The sequence below is a fragment of the Pituophis catenifer genome, unplaced genomic scaffold (genome assembly GCF_029215685.1).
Source record: "Pituophis catenifer annectens isolate HBS135680 unplaced genomic scaffold, rPitCat1.0.hap2 SCAF_13, whole genome shotgun sequence".
Classification (NCBI taxonomy): domain Eukaryota; kingdom Metazoa; phylum Chordata; class Lepidosauria; order Squamata; family Colubridae; genus Pituophis; species Pituophis catenifer.
In genome coordinates, this window is record NW_027256893.1 from 8040938 (window position 1) to 8067582 (window position 26645).

General features: G+C 43.1%; 1 protein-coding gene across 1 annotated transcript in view; it reads right to left on the reverse strand.

Annotated features, from left to right (window-relative positions):
- PLCG2 (phospholipase C gamma 2) overlaps positions 1-26645 on the reverse strand; it is a 106056-nt gene that overhangs the window by 43280 nt on the left and 36131 nt on the right. Inside the window, exons 3-14 of the mRNA XM_070952877.1 lie at positions 19744-19887; positions 18444-18537; positions 16897-16944; positions 14538-14622; positions 12472-12555; positions 11456-11499; positions 10371-10443; positions 9139-9240; positions 5691-5809; positions 4984-5069; positions 3638-3758; positions 427-595 (exon numbers count right to left, since the gene is read on the reverse strand). Of these exons, the coding sequence (XP_070808978.1) occupies positions 427-595; positions 3638-3758; positions 4984-5069; positions 5691-5809; positions 9139-9240; positions 10371-10443; positions 11456-11499; positions 12472-12555; positions 14538-14622; positions 16897-16944; positions 18444-18537; positions 19744-19887 (1169 nt within the window). The remainder of the gene's footprint in view (positions 1-426; positions 596-3637; positions 3759-4983; positions 5070-5690; positions 5810-9138; positions 9241-10370; positions 10444-11455; positions 11500-12471; positions 12556-14537; positions 14623-16896; positions 16945-18443; positions 18538-19743; positions 19888-26645) is intronic.

The following is a 26645-nucleotide window of genomic DNA, read 5'->3' on the forward strand; positions in this document are numbered from 1 at the left end:
GTGAGGTGGCCATTCAGACTCTGTGACGGACAAAACTAACTACTAGTGAGTCACATTGTATCTTTGAAACATTATCTGCCTTGGATTTCATATGGACTGGACTTGACAATTCTTGAACTGTGTGTATCTTGTTTGGGTTTATCTGACGGAGGAACAACCCCTTCCTCTATGAGTAAAGTTCTTGGCAAGCAGCTACTGGGTTGCTGCCAATCCTCTTATCGAAAGAATTTGTTGTCTGCAAGTTTTATTTAACCCCTGGCTATCTGTTTGTGTGCGTGTGTGAGACGGGGACAGAACACCAGGGAGAAAGTTCTCAAGAATAGGAAATCTCCATCTCAGTTCCCTTCGAGAGAGCAAGACAAAGGGAGACAACTGCATCCGTGCATTTTATTACTTTTTTTTTTTTAACTGCCAAATCAAACTTACCTTGATGATGACCTTTCCTTTCAACTGAGTTGGGGACGGGAGCTGATCAGCGCTGGCTTCCACAGGCTTTGCTAGAAGTTGGTCTCCAAACACTTCCCGGAAAACCTTTGCTATGTGGCGCTGCTGCTCCACGCTGCAATGTTCTTCGATCGACAAGATCACTGGGTACCTTCAAGGAAAAGAGAGAAATACTCATGAAGAGTATCTATCTATCTGGTCTATCTATCTTTATCTTTATCCTTATCTTTAACGTTATCTTTTCCTCCTACTCCTCCCCACTCCTCCTCCTCTTTTCTTTTGGATTTTCAGAAACTCTTGATCTATTTTCTGAAAAGTTCTTCATGCCACCCTCCACTCCCATCAATTCTGGAGATGCTCTCCATGAATTTCAGTTCCTGCAGAAGATCAGCCTTCCCTGAGGAACCATCAAGTTCTCTAATGTATTGTGAAGGTAGCAGGAGGTAGCCACTGCAACATTAGAAGAATTGTTATTGTTCCTGCGAAAATAGAGCATCAAAGCAGTGGTATTTCGTTCTTAAGATCATCTTCATTTAAATTTCTGAGAAAACTGAGCTCTTCATATTGTTCCAGCTCATAAACCTTACATTAGCCTGATCCAATCTTCTACAGTTCAGGTGGCTGCCTTTGCTCCTTCCAAAACTCAAGCTCCATGGTCAATAGCTGGCCAAATTGTAGCCTCTGTGATAATAAGGATTCTTTTGGATCCACCATGACTCTGGTAGACTAGAGTTTAGTCCAATGTCTATGGAGATTCTCAATCATCCAGGTCATAGTTGTCCCAAAGATGCTTTTACCAACAGGCAACTGAACTTGCTTAGTTTTTTCCTTTGAAAATATTTTGAGAAGTGAGAAGCCAAAACCAAAACATTTTCAAAGAAATAAACCAAAAAAGTCTATTGCCTTTTGGGAAAAAAGCCTCTCTGGGTTTAACCTAGTGTTTTCTCAACCTTCGCACATTTAAAATGGGTGGACTTCAACTCCCAGGATTCCCCATCCGGAATGGCTGGCTGGAGAATTCTGGGAGTTGAAGCCCACCCATCTTAAAGTTGTCAAGAGCGAGAAACATTGATTTAGTCTGTCAACCCTGGAGCCATCTTTGAGCATCTTCAGGGTTGCCGCAGGGAGGCTGGCTGGAGCTGTGGGGAAGGGAAGGGGGAGTAGAGATAGCTGAGGGGAATATGTAGCCAAAACAACGTTCTTTCTTCTGGGAATCAAGGACACTCTCACCAGCACCTGGAGGGGTGTGGATGAGAGGCCTCTGGGATGGGGAGAGAGACCTGATTGGGGCATGTGATGGTAGTGTGTAATTTGGGGAAGAACTTATTTGAAATGGGTAGGGAAAATCCTGGGGACTTCAGATTCGGGTTTCCACCAGCTGTGCCAATATGACATGCCTAATAAATCAATACTTTGTGGAACCCTGCCTTGGAGTTTCAATTTCCTATGGGCTGTTCCTTGGAACCCTGACATAGCCGTTATAAAAATAGGGCCCACAAACCTTGAGTCTATAGCTAATCCACTTGGAAAGAGCTTCAGAATGTGAACGAATTCTGCTTTATTTTCGGGCTATATCAACAGAATCTTGCAAAGCATACAAAAATGAAATGCCCGTTTTCCACGTTATCAAAGGGAACTATCTACAGATTTTCCTGCTGTCTCTTTTACAGCCTGGTAAGATAAGGAAGTTCCTTTCTGGATTTCTTTCTCTGCCTGTTATGCAACTGTGGGCTAGGCGCTTTCTTATCTAATCGTTCCCAAGCAGCATCTCTTTCCCTGCTCAACCAAGGTCATTCTCACACATGGTTACAGTGACATGTAAATTGAAGAAATATGGTAGGAGGGCTTCAAATCTGTTTGCACATTTGACAGTTCTTTACTAACAGAGCCAATAAACTGGCTCAATAATGGCCACTTATCTATTTGCAATTAAATTTAATCTTCCACTGTGAGTCACATTAATGTTTCAGTGGGCAACGGCAGCTGAATTCCCAGAACTGGTGCTCTTTATAACAGTACGGCACTGGGGAAATCAAATAAAACTTTTCTAGTAAAGCAAGTAAGTTTATTCATTTATTTTAGTGTACGGCATCTACAGAGGTCATGCAAACACTGATACACCACACTAATGAAACCCACTGTACATACAAACACAAATATAAGTTTAAATAAAGCATCAGCAAATACACACACAGAGAAAGACATACAGATAGAAAGAATGCGGAAATACAATAGACGAGATAAAATATTAAAATAAATATGATAAAATCACCGTAATACGGCATCATAGAGTTGCAATAGGATAGATGTTATAATTAAGTAATTATAATTAAGGAAGTTACTTAAAGCGATTGACAACAACCAGGAGGTCACCCTGTGTTGTGACCCTGACTCCTGAGCCTGTCCTAACAGAGGAAGAGGACTCAGAAGGTGATGGGGAGGAACTGACAAGGCCTCCCTCTCCAGGACCCTCCTCTCTGGCAATGCCTCAGGTTCCATCCAAAGGCCAAGAGGAACAGCCTGGGATATGCCAGGAGGAAAGCATATTGGAACAACAACAGATAGGGAGCGAGGATGATGAATCCTGGCTTGATCCCAGGCAGCATCGAAGGGAGAAGCATGCGCAGCAACGAAAGAGGCATGGGAGGGCCAGAGATTGAGCTGAGTCACTGAGCCACACCCCACAAGGAATAAAAGTGGGTGTGATTGCTCTTCAGGCTTTGTGACGGTCAAAGTTAAAAACCTGAGAGTCACATCGCGTTACCGGAAATCTGGATTGGACCTTGGCCAATTCTTGCTTCATGGATTACTTTTTGCTACTGAACCAGACTGAGGATAAACTCTCTCTTGCTGACTGTGAGTGAAAACTGACTTGGCAGGCATTTCGCAGTTTACTGCCAAGACTCTTATCTGCAAGGGTTTCTAATCTGATTGCTTAATAAAATCTTGGCAGGAGTGCCTGGTTGTGTGTTTGCCTGTGTGGGGAAGGGGGACAGAACACCCTGGATCCGCAAGTAGGAATTTTGTCAAGTCTCTTCTAGTCTGTAAGAAAATGTTTTCAATGCCAAACACACTTGAAAAGCTTAAGAACAGAGAAGGGAGTAGTAGAATTCAAAATATCCTATTTATTTTTGCAGCAGAAAATTCTGAAAAGCATTACTCTTGTGGGTAACTTAAAAGAATCCGCACTTACTCAGATGCTACAAACGCATAGTCTTTGATTGCCTGCACAACATCATCAAATTTAATTTTGGTGGTTCGGGTCCATCCATGATAGATAATGGGCTTTCCGTCGGGACCATCCCAGCAATCCACTAAGACAGCCAACAAAAAGTACAATACTTAATTGTAACACAGGAAATATAAAGTTAAAATTTGATAGAAGAGAACATTTGTAGCTGAGGGTTGAACTGTGGGGTCCTTGATGCTCTCTGAGCTTGATGGGTTTTCTTGCAGCTGTTTCGTTACCCAACCTAGGTAAAATGATAGCACTGATTACGTTACCTAGTTGAGTAATGAAATGTCTGCCATAAAACTACCAAGCTCAGAGAGCGCCAAGGACACCAAAGTTAAATACTCAATTGCCCAATAAGTAAATGAGAAGTGTGAGGGACAAATTAGATACTTATCAGCTATTAATTTTGAAAGGCATGCAATTATTATTATTATTATTATTATTATTATTATTATTATTATTATTATTTATTGGTTAATCTTTAGTGAGATTCACAGCCTTTGAGGCTGGTTAATAGCTCAGCAGCTCGAGTCCTAACCAAGGACCTAGGAACTGTTAAGGTATCGTCGGAGGATGTAAGCTGTTCCGAGTAAGGTGGTTTTTTGTAGAGTCAAAATGTTCAAGTCCGGCAAATTTAGAATTTCTAAATAGCGGGGTAGCCCTTTGGGTATTGCTCCGAGGGCTCCAATTACAATCGGGATAACACACGATTTCTTTTTCCACAGTCGCTCAACTTCAATTTGTAAGTCCCGGTACTTTGTGATTTTTTCTTGCTGCTTATCTTCAATTCGTGCATCACCAGGTATTGCAATGTCAATGAACCATACTTTTTTCTTTTCAACTATTGTTATGTCAGGTGTGTTGTGGACCAAGTGCCTGTCAGTCTGAATCCTAAAGTCCCACAAGATCTTGAGTTTCTCATTCTCTAAAACTTTCTCAACCTGATGTTCCCAGTGGTTTTTGCTGTACTCAAATCCAAACTTCTGGCACAATTTCCAGTGAATGATTTTAGCAACACGGTCATGGCGTTGTAGGTAGTCAGTTTGTGAAATTTTGCTGCACCCACTGATCAGGTGGTCAACTGTCTCTTCTTTTTCATTTTAGAGGCGGCATTTGCTGTTGGTGGTAACATGTTGAATTTTTGCCTTCATACAGTTTTATTATTTGCCTTCATACAGTTTTATTATTTGCCTTCATACAGTTATTATTATTATTATTATTATTATTATTATTATTATTATTATTACTACTACTATTGATGGATTTTTGTGTATGGGGTGAAAAGGGAGAAAGAGATTACTCACACTCGATACATCGACACCCCATTCGTAGACATCTAATGTAAGCTTCTGGGGAAGATTCGCTACGAAGTTGATCACCAGTGAGATAGCTAAGCCGGAAAGAAAAGCATTCAAAAATGAAATGCAGCTATTGATTAAACTAATACTATTGATTAAATAAATAATGAAAGATTATAATTCAATATGAAGATGTGTATGTTTGCTAAATGTAACAAATATGATTAAAAATATTTTATTTGTATTAAAATGTATGACATTCAGGTGATTGACATAAAAGTAACATATTTGAAATATTGAATAACTAAATAATGAAGGATTATAAATTGAATAAGCAAATAATGGAAGATTTTAATTTAATAAAAATATGTATATTATTACTAGAATTATATAAGCTTGTTAAATGAAACAAATATGATTCATACCTATTTTATTTGTATCAAAATGTATGAGACTCAGGTGCCACACTGTTCACGCATTGATATGTTTGTAAAAAATAAAAAAAGAAACTTGGGGAAAAAATGAAATGCAGCTTTCCATGTTATCAACGGTGAGCAGATAGAATAGGCCAAGTGTGATTTATTGGCCAAGTGTGATTGGGCACACAAGGAATTTGTCTCCGATGCATAAGCTCTTGGTGTACAGACAAGCAACAAGTCATAAATCATGATCACAATTGTAAAATACAGTCAGATCAAAGACCAGCAACTTACGTATTATGGGAAGAAGAAATCCAGTAATGGGATAAAGGATTATTCATATCTTGCGGGTCCACGGAAGCATACTTCTCATCCCAAATGGTGTTTTCTTTTGAAAAAAGGTAGGTAAGAAACTACAGTACAGAAAGACAGAGAGAGAGAGATGGGGAAATGTAAATAAATGTTATTTACCTAGGACGGACTAATTCAGTGATCATCCCATCATTCCCCGTTGTCGCTGTGTAGTTGTTTTAAAGAAATAAAAGGGGGAAACAGAAGTCAAGAATGAAGGGATGTCAGAAGATTTGACAAGGAGACAGAAAGAGAGAGACAGAGAGAGTCCATGCGAATTCGTTCTATTACATACTTAATTTAATTAATTAATTAATACTTGGCCTGTATCATGGTTAGGAATGTTGCAAGAGAGACAGATAGAGACACACACACAGAGAGAGAGAGAGAGAGAGAGAGAGAGAGAGAGAGAGAGAGAGAGAGAGAGAGAAAGACAGACAGACACACAGAGAGAGAGAAAGACAGACAGACAGACAGAGAGAGAGAGGGGGGAGAGAGAGAGAGAGAGAGAGAGACTAAGTGTTGGAAATGTCACCAGACACTGGGATCGCATTACCATATGTGGTGGACATGTGCAAAAGCGAGAAATTATTGGGCAAAAATTCGGATTTGGTTAGAGAAAATGAATCAGCAACATATTGATTTAAAACCAGAGCTGTTTCTGTTGGTATTTTACCTGAGAAAATTAGTAAAGAAAATGTATGTTTGATTATTCATGTAATAACTGCAGCGAGAATTGTATTTGCACAAAATTGGAAAGCGGAAAAAATCCCTACAGAGGGAGAGGTGATTAAGAAAATATTAGAATGTGCAGAAATGAATAGATTAACATTAGCAATTAAAGGGAAAGAAGAATCGGAGTATTACAACATATGGGGGCAATTTTATTACTGGATAGAAGATGAACATTGACAAAAAGCGGTGCAAAATTAAATAAATCCGGAAGAAAAAATGTTTTAACAGGAGATACATTAAAATGAAATGTAAAAGCAAAGAAATATAAATATTATGATGACACAAAATTTGGACCCAGATGACACACTGAATGATAAATGATGTAATGTTTGTTTTTTTAAAAAAATAAAAAACTTTTTATAAAAGAGAGAGAGAGAAATATACACACATACACAAGCCCACTAGTCTTTTCTTTTCATCTGAACACTCTCAAAGTAAAACCAAGGGCAAATAAATCTCTAAAGCCACTCACAAAGAATTCCAAAGGCTGGAAAAGGACCTTAGAGAATGGCCTCCAATCCAACCCGTTGCCCAAGGCAAATGGCTGCCCAATCTTTTCCTAAAGATGGAGCACCCACAATTCCCAGAGGCAAGCTCTTTCATTGATTAATTAATCATTCTTAGTGTCATGAAACTCCTCCTCGTTTCCAGGTTGAATCTCCTTCTGTTGCTTCTTGCCAGTGGTGAAATTCAACTTTTTTTTACTACCCGTTCTGTGGGCATGGCTTGGTGGGCATGGCAGAGGAAGGATATTGCAAAATCTCCATTTCCACCCCATTCCAGGGGAAGGATACTGCAAAATCCCCATTCCCTCCCCACTCCTGGGGGAAGGATACTGTAAAATCCCCATTCCCACCCCACTCTGGGACCAGCCAGAGGTGGTATTTCCCGGTTCTCCAAACTACTCAAAATTTCCGCTCCTGGTTCTCCAGAACCTGTCAGAACCTGCTGGATTTCACCCCTGCTTCTTGCCCTACCCTCAAGTGCTATGGAGAACAAACCGACTCCTGCTCTCCTATGACAGCCCTTCAAATATTGGAAGACTGCCATCATGTCTCCCCTGAGCCTTCTCATCATTGGGCTGAACAGACTTACCCTGTTTCTCCCAAAATAAGACATCTCCTGATAATAAGCCCAATTGGGCTTTTGAGTGCATGGCAATAAGGCCAAGCGCTTATTTCAGGGTTCAAAAAAATATAAGGCAGGGTCTTATTTTCAGGGAAACACGGTGTCTGTCTGTCTGTCTGTCTGTCTGTCTGTCTGTCTGTCTATATCTATCGATCTGTCTATCTGTCTATCTGTCTATCTGTCTATCTATCTATCTATCTACCCTGTTTCCCCCCAAATAAGACATCCCCTGATAATAAGCCCAATCGGGCTTTTGAGCGCATGGCAATAAGGCCAAGCGCTTATTTCAGGGTTCAAAAAAATATAAGGCAGGGTCTTATTTTCAGGGAAACACGGTATCTATCTATCTATCTATCATCTATCTATCTATCTATCTATCTATCTATCTATCTATCTATCTATCTATCTATCTATCCATCCATCCATCCATCCATCCATCTCTATATCTATCTATCTATCTATCTATCTATCTATCTATCTATCTATCTATCTATCTATCTATCTATCTATCTATCTATCTACCCTGTTTCCCCCCAAATAAGACATCCCCTGATAATAAGCCCAATTGGGCTTTTGAGTGTATGGCAATAAGGCCAAGTGCTTATTTCAGGGTTCAAAAAAATATAAGACAGGGTCTTATTTTCGGGAAAACAAGGTAGTCATTCATCATATGATTTACCCTCCAGACATGTTAACAAAACTAGTTAAAAATGGGCATTTAAAAAAAACATGCCAGGTTTTTGCCACCCCACCAATATTGGAAAAGTCTTTGGAATATCTTTTTTTAAGATGCTTGCTGGAACCACTTCCTGCGATTTATTTATTTTCTGAAATGGTAGTTGAAGATCTTTTAATATGCTCCAGCATTTTAAAATATTCTGATGTTTTATATTACTCCTGTGGCTTTTATTTCCGGGAGGTCCAATGTATGATTTAATTGCGCGGCTGCCCTAAAATGGCAACAAGATGATTTTAAGGGCAAATGGCCAGTTTGTGGGGACCAGGTTCACTAAAGATTTTTACATCTTGAGGGCAATACACCCAAACCAGGGGTGAAATCCAGCAGGTTCTGACAGGTTCTGGAGAACCGGTAGCGGAAATTTTGAGTAGTTCGAAGAACTGGCAAATACCACCTCTGGCTGGCCCCAGAGTGGAGTGGGAATGGAGATTTTACAGTATCCTTCCCCCAGGAGTGGGGAGGGAATGGGGATTTTGCAGTATCCTTCCCCTGGAATGGGGTGGAAATGGAGATTTTGCAGTATCTTTCCCCTGCCATGGCCACCAAGCCACACCACGCCCACCAATCCACTCCCCCAGAACCGGTAGCAAAAAAAATTGAATTCCACCACTAATCCAAGCTATACCTTTTGAATGCAAACTGACATTAGATAGAAGTTATCGTGATCTAATTAAATGTTGTCTAGTCAGTAGAAAATGAGACAATTGGAAATTTAGTCTTTTGGTCAGACTCTAAAGCCCCGTAAAATTCCTTACGGGAGAAATATTGCAAACAAATAACCCCGTTTACCTCATCAACGTAGAGAAAAGGTTCGTCTGTTTCCCTCATAGTGTCGTCTATAAATTTGGACATCCGTTCTCTTACTTTATTAAGATCCTGCGCCCAAGATTCCTGAAATTACAAAGCGTATCATCAAACATGTCTGTTCATCTCCAACCTCATCATCTTTGAGAAGAAACAGTGATGTCACAGCATGGAAACACGTGGGGTGTAATGGTTAAGGTGTTGGACTAGGACTGAGAAGTTCTAATTCCTGTTCAATCAAGAGAAAGTCCGTGGTGGACTTTGGGTGAATCCTTCTCTCTCAGCCGAAGAGCCAGGCTGCTGTGGTAGCTAGTGAAGGTATTGGATCGGGAACTGAGAGACCTAGGCTCTAGGCCTTGTTCCCACCCCAGCCATAATAGCAATAGCACTTAGACTTATATACCGCTTCACAGTGCTTTACAGCCCTCTCTAAGCAGTTTACAGCCTCTTGGCCCCCAGCAATCTGGGTCCTCATTTTACCCACCTCAGAAGGATGGAAGGCTGAGTTAACCTTGAACTGCTGTGGCAACTGAACTGCTGGCAACAGGCAGTCAGCAGACGTAGCCTGCAGTACTGCATTCCAGCCACTGCGCCACCACGGCTCTTACTAGCTTAACAAGTGCTTTATAGCCCCCTCTAAGCGGTTTACAGAGTCAGCCTATGGCCCCCAGCAATCTGGGTCCTCACCTCGGAAGGATGGAAGGCTGAATCAACCTTGAGCCTGGTGAGATTCGAACTGCCAAATTGCAGGCAGCCGGCAGTCAGCAGGAGTAGCCTGCAGGACTGCACTCTAACCACTGTGCCACCACGGCTCTTACTAGCTTAACAAGTGCTTTTACAGCCCCCTCTAAGCGGTTTACAGAGTCAGCCTCTTGCCCCCAACAATCTGGGTCCTCATTTTACCCACCTCGGAAGGATGGAAGGCTGAGCCAACCTTGATACCATTCTGGCTCAGCTTAAAAGCAGAGCATTATACTAGAAGGAGGGATTATACTCGAAACAGGTATCATAGGTATTACACTAGGCGCAGGGAAAGCCTAGTGCTGATTCCTTCAGATATTAAAATGTATTATTCAGCACCAATCTCTGGAATAAGGTAGCCTTCTAAGCCTGGCTCTTTTGCTCTGCCATGGACCCAATCAATGGATCCTACCTAATTAACCATGATGTCATACATGCATGTATGTTGAAAAACAAGAACATTAGGATCTTCGCACCTGCTGTTCGTGTAGCAGAAATCTCTGAAAATCGTGCAAATGTACTGCCGAGGCGTCCGTTCGATCTGTGTTTCTGCGACACAAAAAATTTAAAGCAACTTTACGGGAGGGGGAAAAAAATGCACAGTATTCAGTATATATTCTGACAAAGCTGAGGCTAAGACTTGGTAAACAAAAGAAGCATTGCCTTTAACCAAAAACAACTGCAGCAGGCTGAGAACTGCCGGCTCCAACGTCTAGGAAAAAAAAAAGGATTTAATTATCATCATTTAAAAGTAACTATCTTCTTCTGGAAACCTTTTCCTTAATTATTTTGTTCCCTCCCAAATTGTGAGGTAGGTCAAAGAGGAAAATGGTTAGTTGAAAAGATGGGAAAGATTTAAATGAAAACATTGGACAGCAGTGGTGAAATATAAAATTTGTTACTTTCTGGCTCACCTGATTCGTGCGGCACAGCTGATTTCTGCACCTCCGCTGTTCTATTTACCAGGGCTGCCTTAGAAGGTAAGCAGCTGAGCTTCAAACTGCTGTATTTTGAACGCTGCGCACAAGCGCATTAGGCGTGCGTGTATACAAAGCACACACTCACCAAACCGTTTCTTAAACCGGTTTAATCAGGGGTGAAATGCTCCCGGATCGGACCGGATCACCCGATCCAGGAGCGATCTTGGCTGGTGGTTCGGCGATCCGGTAGCGATGGCGGAGCAAAGCTCCACCCACCCGCCTGGGTATCATTACTTCCTGGTTTTAACCAGGAAGTAATGTGTTTTTTACCTTCTGCGCATGTGCAGAAGATTTTGCTCATGCGCAGAAGGTCTGCATATGCTTCCGAACTGATAAGGAAGGTAAGTAGATTTCACCCCTGGGTTGTATCCCACCACTGGGTGTAACATACTCCAGGAGGACACTTGCTCACAGTGTAGTTTACTAAACCGAGATCCCTTGCAGACACGTAGTCAGATTTGCCTCATTAGTTAATCTAGTGTGATAAACAGAATACAGAACGTAATTACATCCCGGGGAAGATTCTGATCAAAGCACTTTAAATGCAGATGTGAATAAAATTGCTTCATGCAATATCTCACCCTAAGAGGAACATAGTAGAATCCTTTTTGAATTCATCCAGAACCTGGGAAGAGAAAAATGACAAATAAAGAACAAATCATTTTCTTCTGCATAGAGCAATTATTGCCCGGAGAAAAACAGGGGTTGGTTAAACAACTGAAAATCATCAAAAGCTTTTTTTTTTGTTGTTTATCTCTTTCCTATTTTGGAAAACATGCTTCTCCTTACATTTTCTGCCAAGTTGCTTAAATCTTTATATACAGTATATCTATAAAGAACTGCAAGAGTCTATTTTATATATATATATAGAAAATATCTGTAAAATATATATAATGTATCTGTAAAACTCTATCATATATACATGCGTACATACATACACAGAGACCAGAGGGGGACTGCTGGGGGTTCGCAGGGGTTCGGAAGAACCTCTAGTTAAGATTCTGTGCAGTTCGGAGAACCCCAAAATCCCACTCCTGGCTGACCTTCCCCACCCCGCCCCTCCCCTCCCAGAAGTCCCCATGCAGCCAGTTTTGGATGCAGGTATGTGCAGGGTGCACGGAGGCTCGGGGAGGCTGAAAAACAGGCCTACCGGAAGTTCGGGAAGGCCTCCAGAGGGCCTCCAAAGCCTGGGGAGGCCGTTTTATTCCTCCTGGAGGTTCGAGGAAAGCCTCCAGAGCCCGGGGAGGGCAAACCCACCCACCCACCCACCCGTGGTGCAGGAGACTAACTAGGCCACGCCCACCATGGCCATGCCCACCCAGCAACCAGGCAGAGAACCCCTTGCTAAAATTTTTGAAGCCCACCCCTGACACAGATATAAACACATACACACACACAGACACATGTGTGTGTATGCGTGTATGTACAATAGACTCTTACAGTTCTGAATCTACTCAATTAAAAGTAAGGCAGTTTGGTATCAGGCTTGAATTAAATATAAGACTGAAAACTTATGTTCTAACTAATTACTACATTCATATACACAGAATGACACCCTGCATACGAAGAGGAAGTAAGATAAGAACAGAACGCTTACCGATTTCTGTTGTTCAAACATAATCTTCTTGTAGAAAAGATGAAATTGCTCAAAGCTAAGTTCTTCTTTAGCAGCTTTTATTTCCTGCGGAAAAACAGTTAAAATAAATTAAGCCAACCGAAAGTTAAGGAGGCAGCATTTAGATTTCTCCCAAAGCTACACCTACCTTAAAGCCACTTATCCTGTCCCAGGCTAGAGAAAAGGCAGATAGTACCCTCTAAGCTAGCAGAAAGACAGTTCTACACCAACTTTACACAGATGAGGTTCTTGCCTACGGAAGTTATGGGTGCTCCATCACTGGAGATTTTGAAGAAGAGTTTGGACATTTGTCTGAAATGAAAGAGGATCTCCTGCTTCAGCAAGGGGTTGGACTAGAACAGTGATGGCTCACCTTTTTGCCGTCATGTGCCAAAAGCGGGGGGAGCGCGGGGGGTCGCGTGTACACACCCATAATTCAATGCGGCCCACCGCCCTGTGTATGCATGCACAACCCCCCACACTCCCCCCGCTTTTGGCAAACGGTGGGCCCAGTAGGCCCGTTTTTTCGCTCTCTCCAGGCTCCAGAGCCTTTCTAGGAGCCTGGGGAGGGTGAAAATGGCCTTCCACACACACACCCCGGAGGCCCTCCAGAGGCTGGAAACGGCCCATTTGCCAACTTCCGGTGGGCCCGGGAGGCCTAAAAATCAGGTTGCTGAGCTAGGGCAACACTAGCGTGCCCACCGATATGGCTCCACGTGCCACCTGTGGCACATCCAAGGACATTCAAGGGCAGCCAGAGACAGCATGCATTACAGTAGTCTAAATACCTGATGATGGGGCTTGAGTCCCTCTGGGTGGGGCCTCTTCATCTAAGATGGCTTTCCCAGAGATGCCACATGGGTTTAATAGGAGGGAAGGAACCATTTTCTGAAGGTCTGGACGATTGGGGTGTGCATCAGTGGTGGGATTCAAATTTTTTTTACTACCGGTTCTCTGGGCATGGCTGGGTGGGCGTGGTGTGGCTTGATGGGCGTGGCTAGGGAAGGATACTGCAAAATCTCCATTCCCACCTCACTCCAGGAAAAGGATACTGCAAAATCTCCATTCCCACCCTACTCCAGGGGAAGGATACTGCAAAATCTCCATTCCCACCCCATTCCAGGTGAAGGATACTGCAAAATCCCCATTCGCACCCCACTCCAGGGAAAGGATATTGCAAAATCTCCATTCCCACCCCACTCCTGGGGGAAGGATACTGCAAAATCTCCATTCCCACCTCACTCCAGGAAAAGGATACTGCAAAATCTCCATTCCCACCCCATTCCAGGCGAAGGATACTGCAAAATTCCCATTCGCACCCCACTACAGGGGAAGGATACTGCAAAATCTCCATTCCCACTCCATTCCAGGCGAAGGATACTGCAAAATTCCCATTCGCACCCCACTCCAGGGGAAGGATACTGCAAAATCTCCATTCCCACTCCATTCCAGGGGAAGGATACTGCAAAATCTCCATTTCCACCCCACTCTGGGGCCAGCCAGAGGTGGTATTTGCCGGTTCTCTGAACTACATAAAATTTCCGCTACCGGTTCTCCAGAACCTGTCAGAACCTGCGGAATAGCACCCCTGGTGTGCATACTGAAAAACTGAATTAACACGTCTTCCCCATCCCCACTGAACAGCAAAGGGAGATGTGAGTTCCCACCCTCTGCTATTAAGAACAATGGCCTCCCAGAACTTTTGGGCATCAGGGACTCGAAAGGTTTAAAGAAGCGGCCTCCAGCCTTTTGGGCACCAGAAACCGGTTCCATGCAGAAAGGTTTTTTCGTGGACCGGAGAGGGTGAGGTTTTGCATACTGCATGCATCCCGTGGATGTGTCTTTGCTTGTTTCAACAGCCTGGTTGCTGGGATGCCACAGACTGGTGCCAGTCCACGGACCGGGAATTGGGGACCCCTGATTAACAACAACCCAAGAGGAAAAAATATCTGTTTTCCAATGAAACCCAGAAGATAGGTTATTCTGAGACTATGTAAAATATATGCTAATAGGTAAATGCAGGACCTGCAGCTTAAACCAATACTTACCGCAAACTTATCTTTCAAGTACTTCACACTATTCACTTTGAAGTTGACGGACGGAAGTATCGTTTTCAACTCTCTGAGGCTGATGCTGAATTTAAGAGAAAAGAATAAATACGAAGAACATCCTTTTAGATTTACTCAATGTTCTTTATTCAGCAACTAGATTGCCCATCCATCCCAACTGCGGTCACTAAAGGAGGACTAGGACTGTGAAAGGATGTTCCTAGGATGCTAACAAAAACTTAAGGAAGCCGAGGGGCTTTGAGATAGGAGTCGGAAATAGAGACATGGAGCAATATACTGAACATATAAACTCCCAACGGAAGAGAATATTTGTAGATTACGGATGAACTTTTCCGATCTCACAGTCTCTAGCCCTTGCTCTGTGAAGGTATAACACCACCAGGAAGGCATCAGAAAGTCTAAAGGGCCATGCTAAATTACTACATTATTATGCTCACCTTGCACAGCATGTGCAAGGGAGAAATGACAGATGCTACCTTCAACTCAGACAGTTACTAAATTTAATAGAAATGATGAAGTGCGCTCTTAATAGGCAGGAAAGGTACACTTCACTAATTCCCTTGTGTCAGTTGCTACGTTGATAAACTGTCTTTTCATTATAGGAGGCCGTATTTTAGAAGGAAAACAGTCGCTGGCTGTGTTCAGTTGACTAATTTTTTCCATCTCGGAAGCATACCGCAAAAAAAACCCCACAACTTCGGACCTACTACTCGTTCAAAATGGCATTTTCTCCCAAATAATAATAATAATAATAATAATAATAATAATAATAATAATAATAATAATAATAATAATAATAAATCCCTCAGAATACCTCAAGCAAAAGATTCCCAAATTTTCCACAAAATGCAATATAATTATCCCGTTTGGAAAGTTAAGTTAATCATCTCGCATCGCTAACCTTGAGGTAACACCAGCTGTGTTACCGTTTGGTGTTATGAACACAACCAAGAGGCAGCCAAGGTCATGTGGGGCCCATTTAGGATAGCAGCAAAGGTTCTGCTGCCCCTTGGGCCTCTCATTCATCACACTCTTTCTGTATTGTGTTGTTTCTTATTTAAACAAAAGGTGCCAGCTTGGTGTTGTGGGCTAGGATCAAATAACAGGATGGGCTGGCCCTTCAGCCTTTCTCCCGAGACTCAAAACTCAATCTCGGTCGCACCAGTTGAGTTCCTGGGGAAGCTTGCCCTCCCTGGCATCTTATGACTTGACGCACAATAACCCAGGCGCTTGGTGGTGCCCATTTGCATGAGCGTCTCTTGCGTCTTCCAACCAGCTTGTCTCGGAGGTGCTTTTTCCAAAAGGCATCTGGACTTTCTTGGTGGTTTTGTTTCCCCCCACCCCTTTACTTTATTTCGCTTCTCATCCAAGAAGCTTCTTCAGTTCGAAGTTCAGAAAGTCCAGTTGCCTTGTGGAAAAAAGCACCTTTGCTTTGACAACCATGGCCTGGATGGTTGAGAATCTCCCATAAACTTCCAATCAGATTTTTTTGTCACGATCAGAATTTGCCTCCAGGTGTTCTGTAGACTGCAGGGGATTAGCAGACAGGAAGTGACAACTAACTGCACTGAAATGGGCCAACTGGTAGGGTTTTTTTTTTTTTTACTACCAGTTCATCGAACCGGTAGATTTTATCACTACCAGTTCACCCAAACTGGTGTGAACCGGTAGGATTTCACCACTGCTTATGACCCAGATCTGAAGTTCTGAGAGTTGCCCCCTCTACCACAATCATGTGACCACATTTCATAAAATGGGCAACACTGTTACATTAAGCAGGCTTGGGGAGGGCGAAAAACGGGCTTACCGGAAGTTTGGGAAGGCTGGAAAGGTTTCCGGCCTTCCCAAACTTTCGGTAAGCCCGTTTTTCAGGGCCTCTGGAGCCTGGGGAGGCTGTTTTCACCCTCCCAGAGATTCAAGGAAAGCCTCCGGAGCCCGGGGAGGGCAAAAAGCCCCGTCCCCGCTATGGTACAGGAGGCCGACTAGGCCACACCCACCATGGCCACGCCCACCCAGCAACTGGTCAGAGAACCCCTTGCTAAAATTTTTGAAGCCCATTCCTGATTTAGTGCATTTTAAATCGGGGGGGAGGGGCGGGACCCGATCCAGTTTTTGAACCAATATAGAAACTGCTCCTGACCCAACCAAACTTTTCGGGTCACAAACTCGTGGAAGGCAAAAAGTGAAGGATTTATACTGAAAGCAAATATAGGCCTAGTCACATGGGGTTTAAACGACTTTTTTTTAAAAGTGACTTAATTACAACAAAAATACATAACAGAGAAGAAGAAGAAAACAAAACAAGAGCACAGCTTTAGAATCTGAAATGAGCAAGTACCTGTTCCTTCTGGATTGATCCACCGAGTAAATCAGCTTCCTCAGCCAGCTTTCAAGAGCCAATAAAAATGCAGCCAGGATTAGTTTTGTAAACAGAAGATCGGACTTAATGATGTGTTGTAATTTCAACACATGAAACATCAAAACATGAATCTGTTTCCACACATCACTTTTTATGAAGCGCAAACAGCACCGAAGTATCTTTTTTGTTTTTCTGAGACCGTGGGGCAGATTCTGAAGAACCTATCTAACGTTTCGGCATTAAACAGTATGAATTATAAATACGAATGTGAAAAATTCTTATTTATGAGGGGATTATTCTGGTTACTTTCAGCATGGAGCTAAGACTGATGTATCATCAACAGCACGTCAGAATTACCCACCTGTTTCCCCAAAAATAGACATCCCCTGATAATAAGCCCAATCGGGCTTTTGAGCGTATGCGCTAAAATAAGCCTCCCACGAAAATAAGTCCTCCCCAAAAATATTTAAACGCAGAGCTGGAATTCAGGTAAGATGGCAAGAGGAGCTCCATCTTGCTCCACATGCCCCAAAATAATAAGACCTCCCTGAAAATAAGGCCTAGCGCTTATTTCAGGGTTCAAAAAAATATAAGACAGGGTCTTATTTTCAGGGAAACACAGTATGTACAATCAGTCCAGGAAGAGGAAGAGGAGGGAGAAGAAGGGGAAGGAGGAAGAGGAGTATGTGAAAGGTGTGAATTTAAGTCTAAAGGGGATGAAGATACTTCAGATCCATCAGAAAACTGAGTTAAAGTGATTCATAAGTCAACAATCCTGACTGAACAGTTAAATGATTTGTGTATGCACAGTGTACATAATTGGGTTTGCCTAGTCTCGTGGAAAGGAGGACTGCAGGGAAATGATAAAAAGGTAAAGGTTCCCCTCACACATATGTGCTAGTTGTTCCCGGCTCTAGGGGGCGGTGCTCATCTCTGTTTCAAAGCCAAAGAGCCAGCACTGTCCGAAGACGTCTCCGTGGTCATGTGGCCGGCATGGCTACACACCAAAGGCGTACAGAACGCTGTTACCTTCCCACCAAAGATGGTCCCTATTTTTCTACTTGCATTTTTTACGTGCTTTCGAACTGCTAGATTGGGCAGAAGCTGGGACAAGTAACGGGAGCTCACCCTTTTACGCGGCACTAGGGATTCGAACCGCTGAACTGCCGATCTTTCGATCGACAAGCTCAACGTTTTAGCCACTGAGCCACCGCGTCCCTTTACATGACAGCAGTGTTCTAATATTTGAGGGGCTGCCACAAAAACAGAGGGGGTCAACCTCTTTTCCAAAGCACCAGAAGGCAAGACAAGAATACAATGGATTGAACGGAAGTTGCCTCTAGAAGTTGTGGGAGCTCCATCACTGGAGATTTCTAAGAAGAGACTGGACAGCTACTTGTCCGGAATGGTAGAGGGTCTCCCGCTTGAGCAGGGGGTTGGATTAGACGACCTCTAAGGTCCCTTCCAACTCTGTTGTTTTGTTATTCCATTACTGTATATAAATACAAAACAGTTCTTCCACATACCTCTCTGTAATTGCCGGGGTGCCTGCGTTTATAGCTTCCTGATACAAAATATTCAACCCGCAAAGCCATTTCTCCGCCTCCTCTTTTGAGTCAGCTGCCATGGAAAAGAAATGTAAAGATGCAAATTGAGAAACTTGATGATGGGGGAGTGGGGGGTGGAGAAACCACCCCAAGAATGAGAAACATCTGTTATCCCACTGCACAAGCTTCATGACGCCAAGAATAAATTGCATACTACTGAAGGAAAGCAAAATATCTGAAAGGAATGCCTTGAATTAAATATATATATATATACTTTAAACTAGAGGTCCCCCCCCACCACCCCCGATTTGTGGGCCGCACAAACAAGCGAAACTCCATCCATGCCCCCACTTCGGTCCATGGAAAAACCTCTCTCCCACAGAACCGGACCCTGGTTCCCAAAAGGTTGGGGGGGGTGAGGGGCACTGCTTTAAACTTTTGGAGAATCTATTTTTTTTTTAATGCACCATGGCGGGGGGGTGTTTTTGCCCTCCCCGGGTTCCGGAGGCTTTCCTCGAACCTCCGGAGGGCGAAAACGGCCTCCCCAGGTTCTGGAGGCCCTCTCCGAACTTCTGGTAGGCCCGTTTTTTGTCCTCCCCAAGCCTCCACGTGCACCCTGCACTTCAGCCCACGGGGCCGGCCTGGAAATATCAAAGGACCGGCCTGTGGTGCCTCTTCTGGCCAAAATGGGCCGTGTGAGGCCCCCCCTGAAGCCTCCTTGGCCTTCTGCAGCACTCTGCTGCCGAAAAACCGTCCGCGCGGAGACTTCACCTCCGCATGGCCCATTTTTGGCTGGTAGAGTGTTGCTGGAGGCAGGGGAGGTCGAAAATGAGACACAGAGGGGCCGTGCACGCTCCCCACACCCCGTTTTGGCCGGTAAAGTGCTGCAGGAGGCATCCATCCTGTCTCCCCCACCTCGCGCACCTCCCCCCCCGCCAGCCCGCGCAGAACTACAATGCTGAACCGGCCCTCGAAGAAATACACCCCTGACACCCCTGATTTAAGGCTAGTACTTCTGGCTGTGCTTCTTATCTGGGCTACCTTGCAAGTCTGACCCGATGTTAGATGTGATCCAGAGTTTCAGGTGTGTCTATCTTTGCACCTTTCCAAAATAAATCTATTTCGTTTATTTGTTATCCTTACAGGTAGCACCAGTCTCCCTTAAAAAAAAATATTTGCAGTTGGGAATAAATATTAAGAAGATGTCAACAAGCATTTGGAAGGAATAACGTGACGCAGTCCCGGATTTTAAAGGAGAGATTCAGACAACAGGTTTTACCTGCTAGACTTAAAGTGTTGAGAACAAACTGAGTGCCATAAAAAATGGTGAAACAGTGCTCCTCCTTCTGACGTGCACCTTTTCCACGCTCAAAATCCTTCGCATTTTTTCCTGGTCTGATTTCCTTGATTTCCGTTAAATCCACTGAAAAAGAAAAAAAAATGAAAGAAATCTAAAATGTCAAGGTTATTTCAGACACAAACCCCTTTCTGCAGGATGGCTACTGAATCCCATTTCATAATCAGACTCCTGGGTAAAACTGCTATAGGTTGGTGTTGAAAATAGCCCCAAAAACGTTGCCATCTAACCAACAAAAAAACTAGAGCAAGTGGATTGGTCGTATTTCTCACTTGATCACCAGCAACGTGCAAGTAGAATTTCACATTTGTACATAAGGGTCATTTTTTTTTAAAAAAAAAATTGATTTATATGCCGCCCTTCTCCGGAGACTCAGGGCGGCTTACAGTGCGTTAAGCAATAGCCTTCATCCTTTTGTATATTTATACAAAGTCAGCTTACTGCCCCCACAAACTGGGTCCTCATTTCACCTACCTTAGAAAGGATGGAAGGCTGAGTCAACCTTGAGCCTTGGAGAGATTCGAACCAGCAGTAAATTGCAGGCAGCTGTGTTAATAACAGGGTGCTTAGACCACTGTACTATCAAGGCTTGTAACTCAGGCGCACCTTCCCAGGACCACTCAACCATCACCAAAGTGTTACAAACCCTGTCCCCATTCCTTTCGTTTTGGCACCAAAAGGCTAAATGATTCTAGAAGTTTTTTGTGACACGTCACCAGCCTGGTGGAACAGTCCCACTCCCCCCCCCCGAGATAAGGACCACCTCATCCCTGCTAGTTTTCTGATAATGGGTGAACATCTAGTTGAGGGGCGGGCTTCAAAAATTCTAGCAAGGGGTTCTCTGCCCGGTTGCTGGGTGGCCGTGGCCATGGTGGGCGTGGCCTACTTGGCCTCCTGCACCACGACAGGGGTGGGCGTTTTTGCCCTCCCCAGGCTCCGGAAGCTTTCTTCGAACCTCCGGGAGGGTGAAAATGGTCTCCCCAGGCTCCGGAGGCTCTCTGGAGGCCCTTCCCGAACTTCCAGTAGGGCCGTTTTTCACCCTCCGCGAGCCTCCGCACATGCCCTGCACTTATCTGCATTCAAAAAGGGCCGCGTGGGGACTCCTGGGAGGGGCAGGCAGGGCCAGCCAGAAATGGGATTTGGGTGTTCTCCGAACTGCACAGAACCTTAGCTAGAGGTTCTCCCGAACCCCTACGAACCCCCAGCAGCCCACTCCTGATCTAGTTTTCCCACTAGGCACTGGGACCAGGATTTTAATGGGGCTCTGGTGTGGTTGTGAATGAATCTACCATGGAGAGTTCTTAAGAGGCTACCCAGTTTTTAACTGTTTATACATCTGAGTTTTGTTTTTAATTTCTGTTTGCTGCCCAGAGTTTCTCGGGTGGATGCGTGCATATATAAATTCACTTAATAAGTAAGTAGATAAATAATAAGTAAGTCACTACGTGTATGGGAATGATCCTGGGGAACAGGAGGAAGAGCTCCAGAGTAAACAACTGTCAGGTGAGTTCGCAGAAGGAACGGCAAACATCTCAGGAGAGACCTTCCCTACTTTCTTGGACAGTAAAGGTGACGGGGTAGAGATCTACCTTCAGGCTTGCAAAATTCTGTTAATGTAAACCAAGAGTGTCAAACTCACATCGTCACGGCATCGTCACGTGACATATCGGGACTTTTTTCTCTTTCGCTAAACCGGGTGTGGGCGTGGCCAGCGCGTGACGCATCCGGCCTGCGGGTCGCGAGTTTGACAGCCCTGATGTAACCTTACTATAGATTTAAGGCTACTGCTTCTGGCTGTTCTCCTTGTCTGGACTACCTTGCAAGGGTGATCCTATGTTAGATATGACCCAGATTTTCAGGGATGTCTAGCTCTGCACCTTTTCAAAAGCATCAGGTTGACCACAGAAAGTCCCTTGGCAGTACCTCTGCTCTAATCAACCAGGAAGCTCCTTCTCATTCTTCAGCTATTCTACATCTCCAAAAAAAAAAAAAAAAAAAAGTTTACAGAACACAAAAGAGCTTTTTTTGTTAACAGATGGCAGCAGCTGCTACTTCAACAAGGACAAACAGGTCACAGCACAAGAAGAAAGGCTGAAGGTTCAACCTGGCTAAGTGAAATTAAAAGAGGTGGCACCTCATCATTGCATCAAACCATACCACTGATATATTTAGTTATACCAGGCAATAATCATAGACTCATGGAGCTGGAAGGAACCTTGGAGGTCTTCTAGTCCAATCCCCTGACCAAGGAAGAAATCCTTATTCCATTCTAGACAAATGGTTGTCCAAGACTTTCTTGAAAACCTTCAACCATGGAGCATCCAGAACTCCTATATTTACATCTGTTTCCAAACTCTTTATTTTGCTTGCTAGGGACTAAATATAGGTGAATATTTGTATTATTGCAAACACTTCCCTCTCTATAAGACAATTCGTCCCTAGAATTTTAAAATGTTCTGGTGATCCTAAACGATATGCTAAAATGATAAACTGCTTCAGCTAATTTACATGTAAGATTACATTAAAACAGTTGTTAAAAGACATCTGAATTCTATTTATGGCTGACAATCCATTTCAGAGCTCTTATATACACATATAAGTCATGATGCTGAATATCTATCATCCATCCATCCATGCATGCATCCATCCATCTATCTATTTATCCATCCATCCATCCATCCATCCATCCATCTATCATCTATCATCCATCCATCCATCCATCCATCCATCCATCCATCTATCTATCTATCTATCTATCTATCTATCTATCTATTTATCTATCTACCATGTTTCCCCAAAAATAAGACCCTGTCTTGAACCCTGTAATAAGCGCTTGGCCTTATTTTCGGGGAGGTTTTATTATTTTGGGGTGCATGGAGCAAGACAGGGCTCCTCTTGCCATCTTACCTGATTTCCAGCTCTGCGTTTAAATATTTTCGGGGAGGGCTTATTTTTGGGGGGAGGCTTATTTTAGCGCATGGGCTCAAAACCCCGATTGGGCTTATTATCAGGGGATGTCTTATTTTAGGGAAAACAGGGTATATATGTATGTATGTATGTATGTATGTATGTATGTATGTATGTATGTATGTATCTATCTATCTATCTATCTATCTATCTATCTATCTTAAGCATCATAACTCTTGATTTCTTACATGTTCTTTCATATTTGATTAAAAATCTTTTCATTTGAGTAAATTGTATTCAGATAGTTTTGTTGTCATTTGGAACAGCTCTTCATAAATTTCTAAAGAAGTTATTTGAAGTCATCAGTACTGAAATGATCTCTGTAGGTGCTTCTGTGAGAATTTTGGTCTTCAAAATTATCCTTGGCCTCATTGTGGCCAAGGCGGACATCGGCTTTGTCCATGTTGTATTTTTCAAAGGTTTGGAGTGGGGGGGGGGGGTGTTTCCCCATAAAAAAATGAAAGGGACATTAACATGACATAAACTGAGCACCAAGTTCAACCATCGGGTTTATTTCCAACAATGTTTCGGAGCCAGCCTTGACCGCATACCCATTCTTAGAAAAGGAATTCTAAATGCCACCCAAGCATTTTTATTTATTGTTTATTCATTTATTGGTTCGATTTATATGCTGCCCTTCTCCGGAGACTCAGGGAGGCTTACAATACGTTAAGCAATAGCCTTCATACTTTTGTATATACCTGCTTAGTAGGGCTTTTGCCCTCCCCCACCAAGCGGTGTTCTTTTTTTTATACAAAGTCAGCTTATTGCCCCCACAATCCGGGTCCTCATTTTACCTACCTCAAAAGGATGGAAGGCCGAGTCAACCTTGAGCCTGGTGAGATTCGAACTCGCAGTCATTGCAGGCAGCTGGTGTTACTTAACAGCACTTTAGTCTGCTGTGCCACCAAGGCTCTTTTGTTTGAAAATGTTCAAAAATGCTTCCTCATGCTAGGTTTTATTAACGTAATTGCATTGCACGGAACAGAAAGGAAGGCCAAAAAAAAAAAAAGTCAACTTTATTTGAAACACAACTAGTGTGTGTTCTTTCGATAAAACATTGACTCAAGAGAGGAAGTGGTTTCATTCCACTATGCAAACTGGATGTAAGAACAGACAGATCTTCCTACAGGTCAAGGGTTAGAGCAGCCACGAATAAATTAAACGTTTCAGTCTACAATCGGAATGATCTCCCATGCTATTTACATGATTAAGAGTCGTAAGCGATTTACTGAGTAAGAGTAAGGTGTAAGTTGGAACAAGTGTAATGGCAGAAAGTGAAGAGGAACTAAAGAGCCTCTTGATGTGGGTGAAGGAGGAGAGTGCAAAAGTTGGCTTGAAACTCAACATTAAGAAAACTAAGATCAAGCCATCCGGCCCTCTCAATTCCTGACAAATAGATGGGGAAGAAATGGAGGGAGTGACAGATTTTATTTTCCTGGGCTCCAAGATCATCGCAGATGGGGACTGCAGCCAAGAAATTAAAAGATGCTTGCTCCTGGGGAGGAAAGCTATGGCAAATCTAGACAGCATTCTAAAAAGCAGAGACATCACCCTGCCAACAAAAGTGCGTACAGTCAAGGCGATGGTTTTCCCAGTTGCGATGGATGGCTGTGAAAGTTGGACCATAAGGAAGGCTGAGCGCCAAAGTATTGAGGCCTTTGAACTTTGGTGCTGGAGAAGACTCCTGCAAGTCCCTTGGACTGCAAGACGATCAAACCAGTCAGTCCTAGAGGAGATCAATCCTGACTGCTCTTTCAAAGGCCAGATCCTAAAGAGGAAACTCAAATACTTTGACCACCTAATGAGAAGGAAGGACTCCCTGGAGAAGAGCCTAATGCTGGGAACGATTGAGGGCAAAAGAAGAAGGGGACGACAGAGAACGTGATGGCTGGATGGAGTCACTGAAGCCGTAGGCGTGAGGTTAAATGGACTCCAGAGGATGGAAGAGGACAGGAAGGCCTGGAAGAACGTTGTCCATGAGGGTCGTGATGGGTCGGACATGACTTCGCAACTAACAACAAACAACAACAATGAAGAATAGGATTAGGGACAACAGCCATCTGTTACTACAGGTAGTCCTCGACTTACAACCACAATGGAGCTCAACATTTATGTTGCTAAGTGAGACATTTGTTAAGTGAGTTTTCCCGTGTTTTATGACTTATCTTGCCACATCTGTTCAGTGAATCATTGCAGTTGTTAAGTTAGTAACACCATTGTTAAGTGAATCTGGCTTTCTCCATTGAATTTGCTTGTCAGGAGGGGATCACATGACCCCAGGATACTGCAACCGTCATAAATATGAACCAGTTCTCAAGCATTCGAATGCAAATCACACAACTTGCATTGGGGATGCTGCAATGGTCATAAGTGTGAAAAATGGTCATAAGTCGCTTTTTTTCAGGGCCGCTGTAACTTCAAACGGTCACTAAACGAACTGTTGTAAGTCGAGGACTATACTATCATCACTATCGAATTGCTGACAATATCCCTTGCCATCTCCAAAGCACCTTTAGACTTCAGCACCTACGTAAAAGGCAAAGTAGATAGATAATAGTTGATGGATTCACTACATATTTGTGTTTGTAGAAGAATGTTGGCCCAACTTTCAATGATTAACAAGGAGAAGGGAAAGGAAAGGTGGGGAAAGGCTGACTGAAGTTAAAGCCGAATAAAAAATCGATATTAAAATTATAAATGGGAAGAAGGAGTGTCTAGCCATTTTTTCCTCCTTGATATCAAATTTAGGGAAAAGTCTAGCTAAGTACCACTCTATAAAGCTTTAGTAAGACCACACCTAGAGTACTGCATCCAGTTTTGGTCACCACACTATAAAAAAGATGTTGAGACTCTAGAAAAAGTGCAGAGGAGAGCAACCAGGATGAATAGGGGACTGGAGGTGAAAACATACGATGAACGGTTGCAGGCTAGTTTAGTGAAGAGAAGGACCAGGGAAGACAGGATAGCAGTCTTCCAATATTGGAGGGGCTGCCCCAGAGAGGAAGGGGGTCAAGCTATTCTCCAAAGCACCCGAAGGCCAGACAAGGAATAATGGATGGAAACTGACCAAGGAGAGATTCAACCTAGAAATGAGGAGGAACTTTCTGACAGTGAGAGCAATCAACCCATGGAACAGAAGTTGCCTTCAGAAGTTGTGGGAGCTTCATCACTTGAGACTTTCAAGAAGAGATTGGACTGCCATTTGTCAGAAATGGTGTAGAATCTCCTGCTTGGGCGGAAGGATTATTTATTTATTTATTTATTTATTTATTTATTTATTTATTTATTTTTTATTTTTTATTTATTTTTTATTTTTTATTTATTTATTATTTATTATTTATTATTTATTATTTATTATTTATTATTTATTATTTATTTATTTATTTATTTATTTATTTATTTATTTATTTATTTATTTATTGGTTCGATTTATATGCCGCCCTTCTCCGGAGACTCAGAGCGGTTTACAATGCTTTTAAGCAATAGCCTTCATACTTTTGTATATACCTGCTTAGTAGGGCTTTCGCCCACCCCCAAGTGGTGTTCTTTTTTATACAAAGTCAGTTTATCGCCCCCACAATCCAGGTCCTCATTTTACCTACCTTGGAAGGATGGAAGGCTGAGTCAACCTTGAGCCTGGTGAGATTTGAACTTGCAGTAATTGCAGGCAGCTGGCAGCTAAGTGCTACTTAACAGCACTTTAGTCCGCTGCGCCACCAAGTCTCCTTGGACTAGACGACCTACAAGGTCCCTTCCAACTCTGTTAATCTGTTAAACAAGCCCCCCCCCAGTTCCCCCCAGAATCAATACCAGCTGTAGCAAGATATAAACAGTGTTGAATAAATAAGACAGAC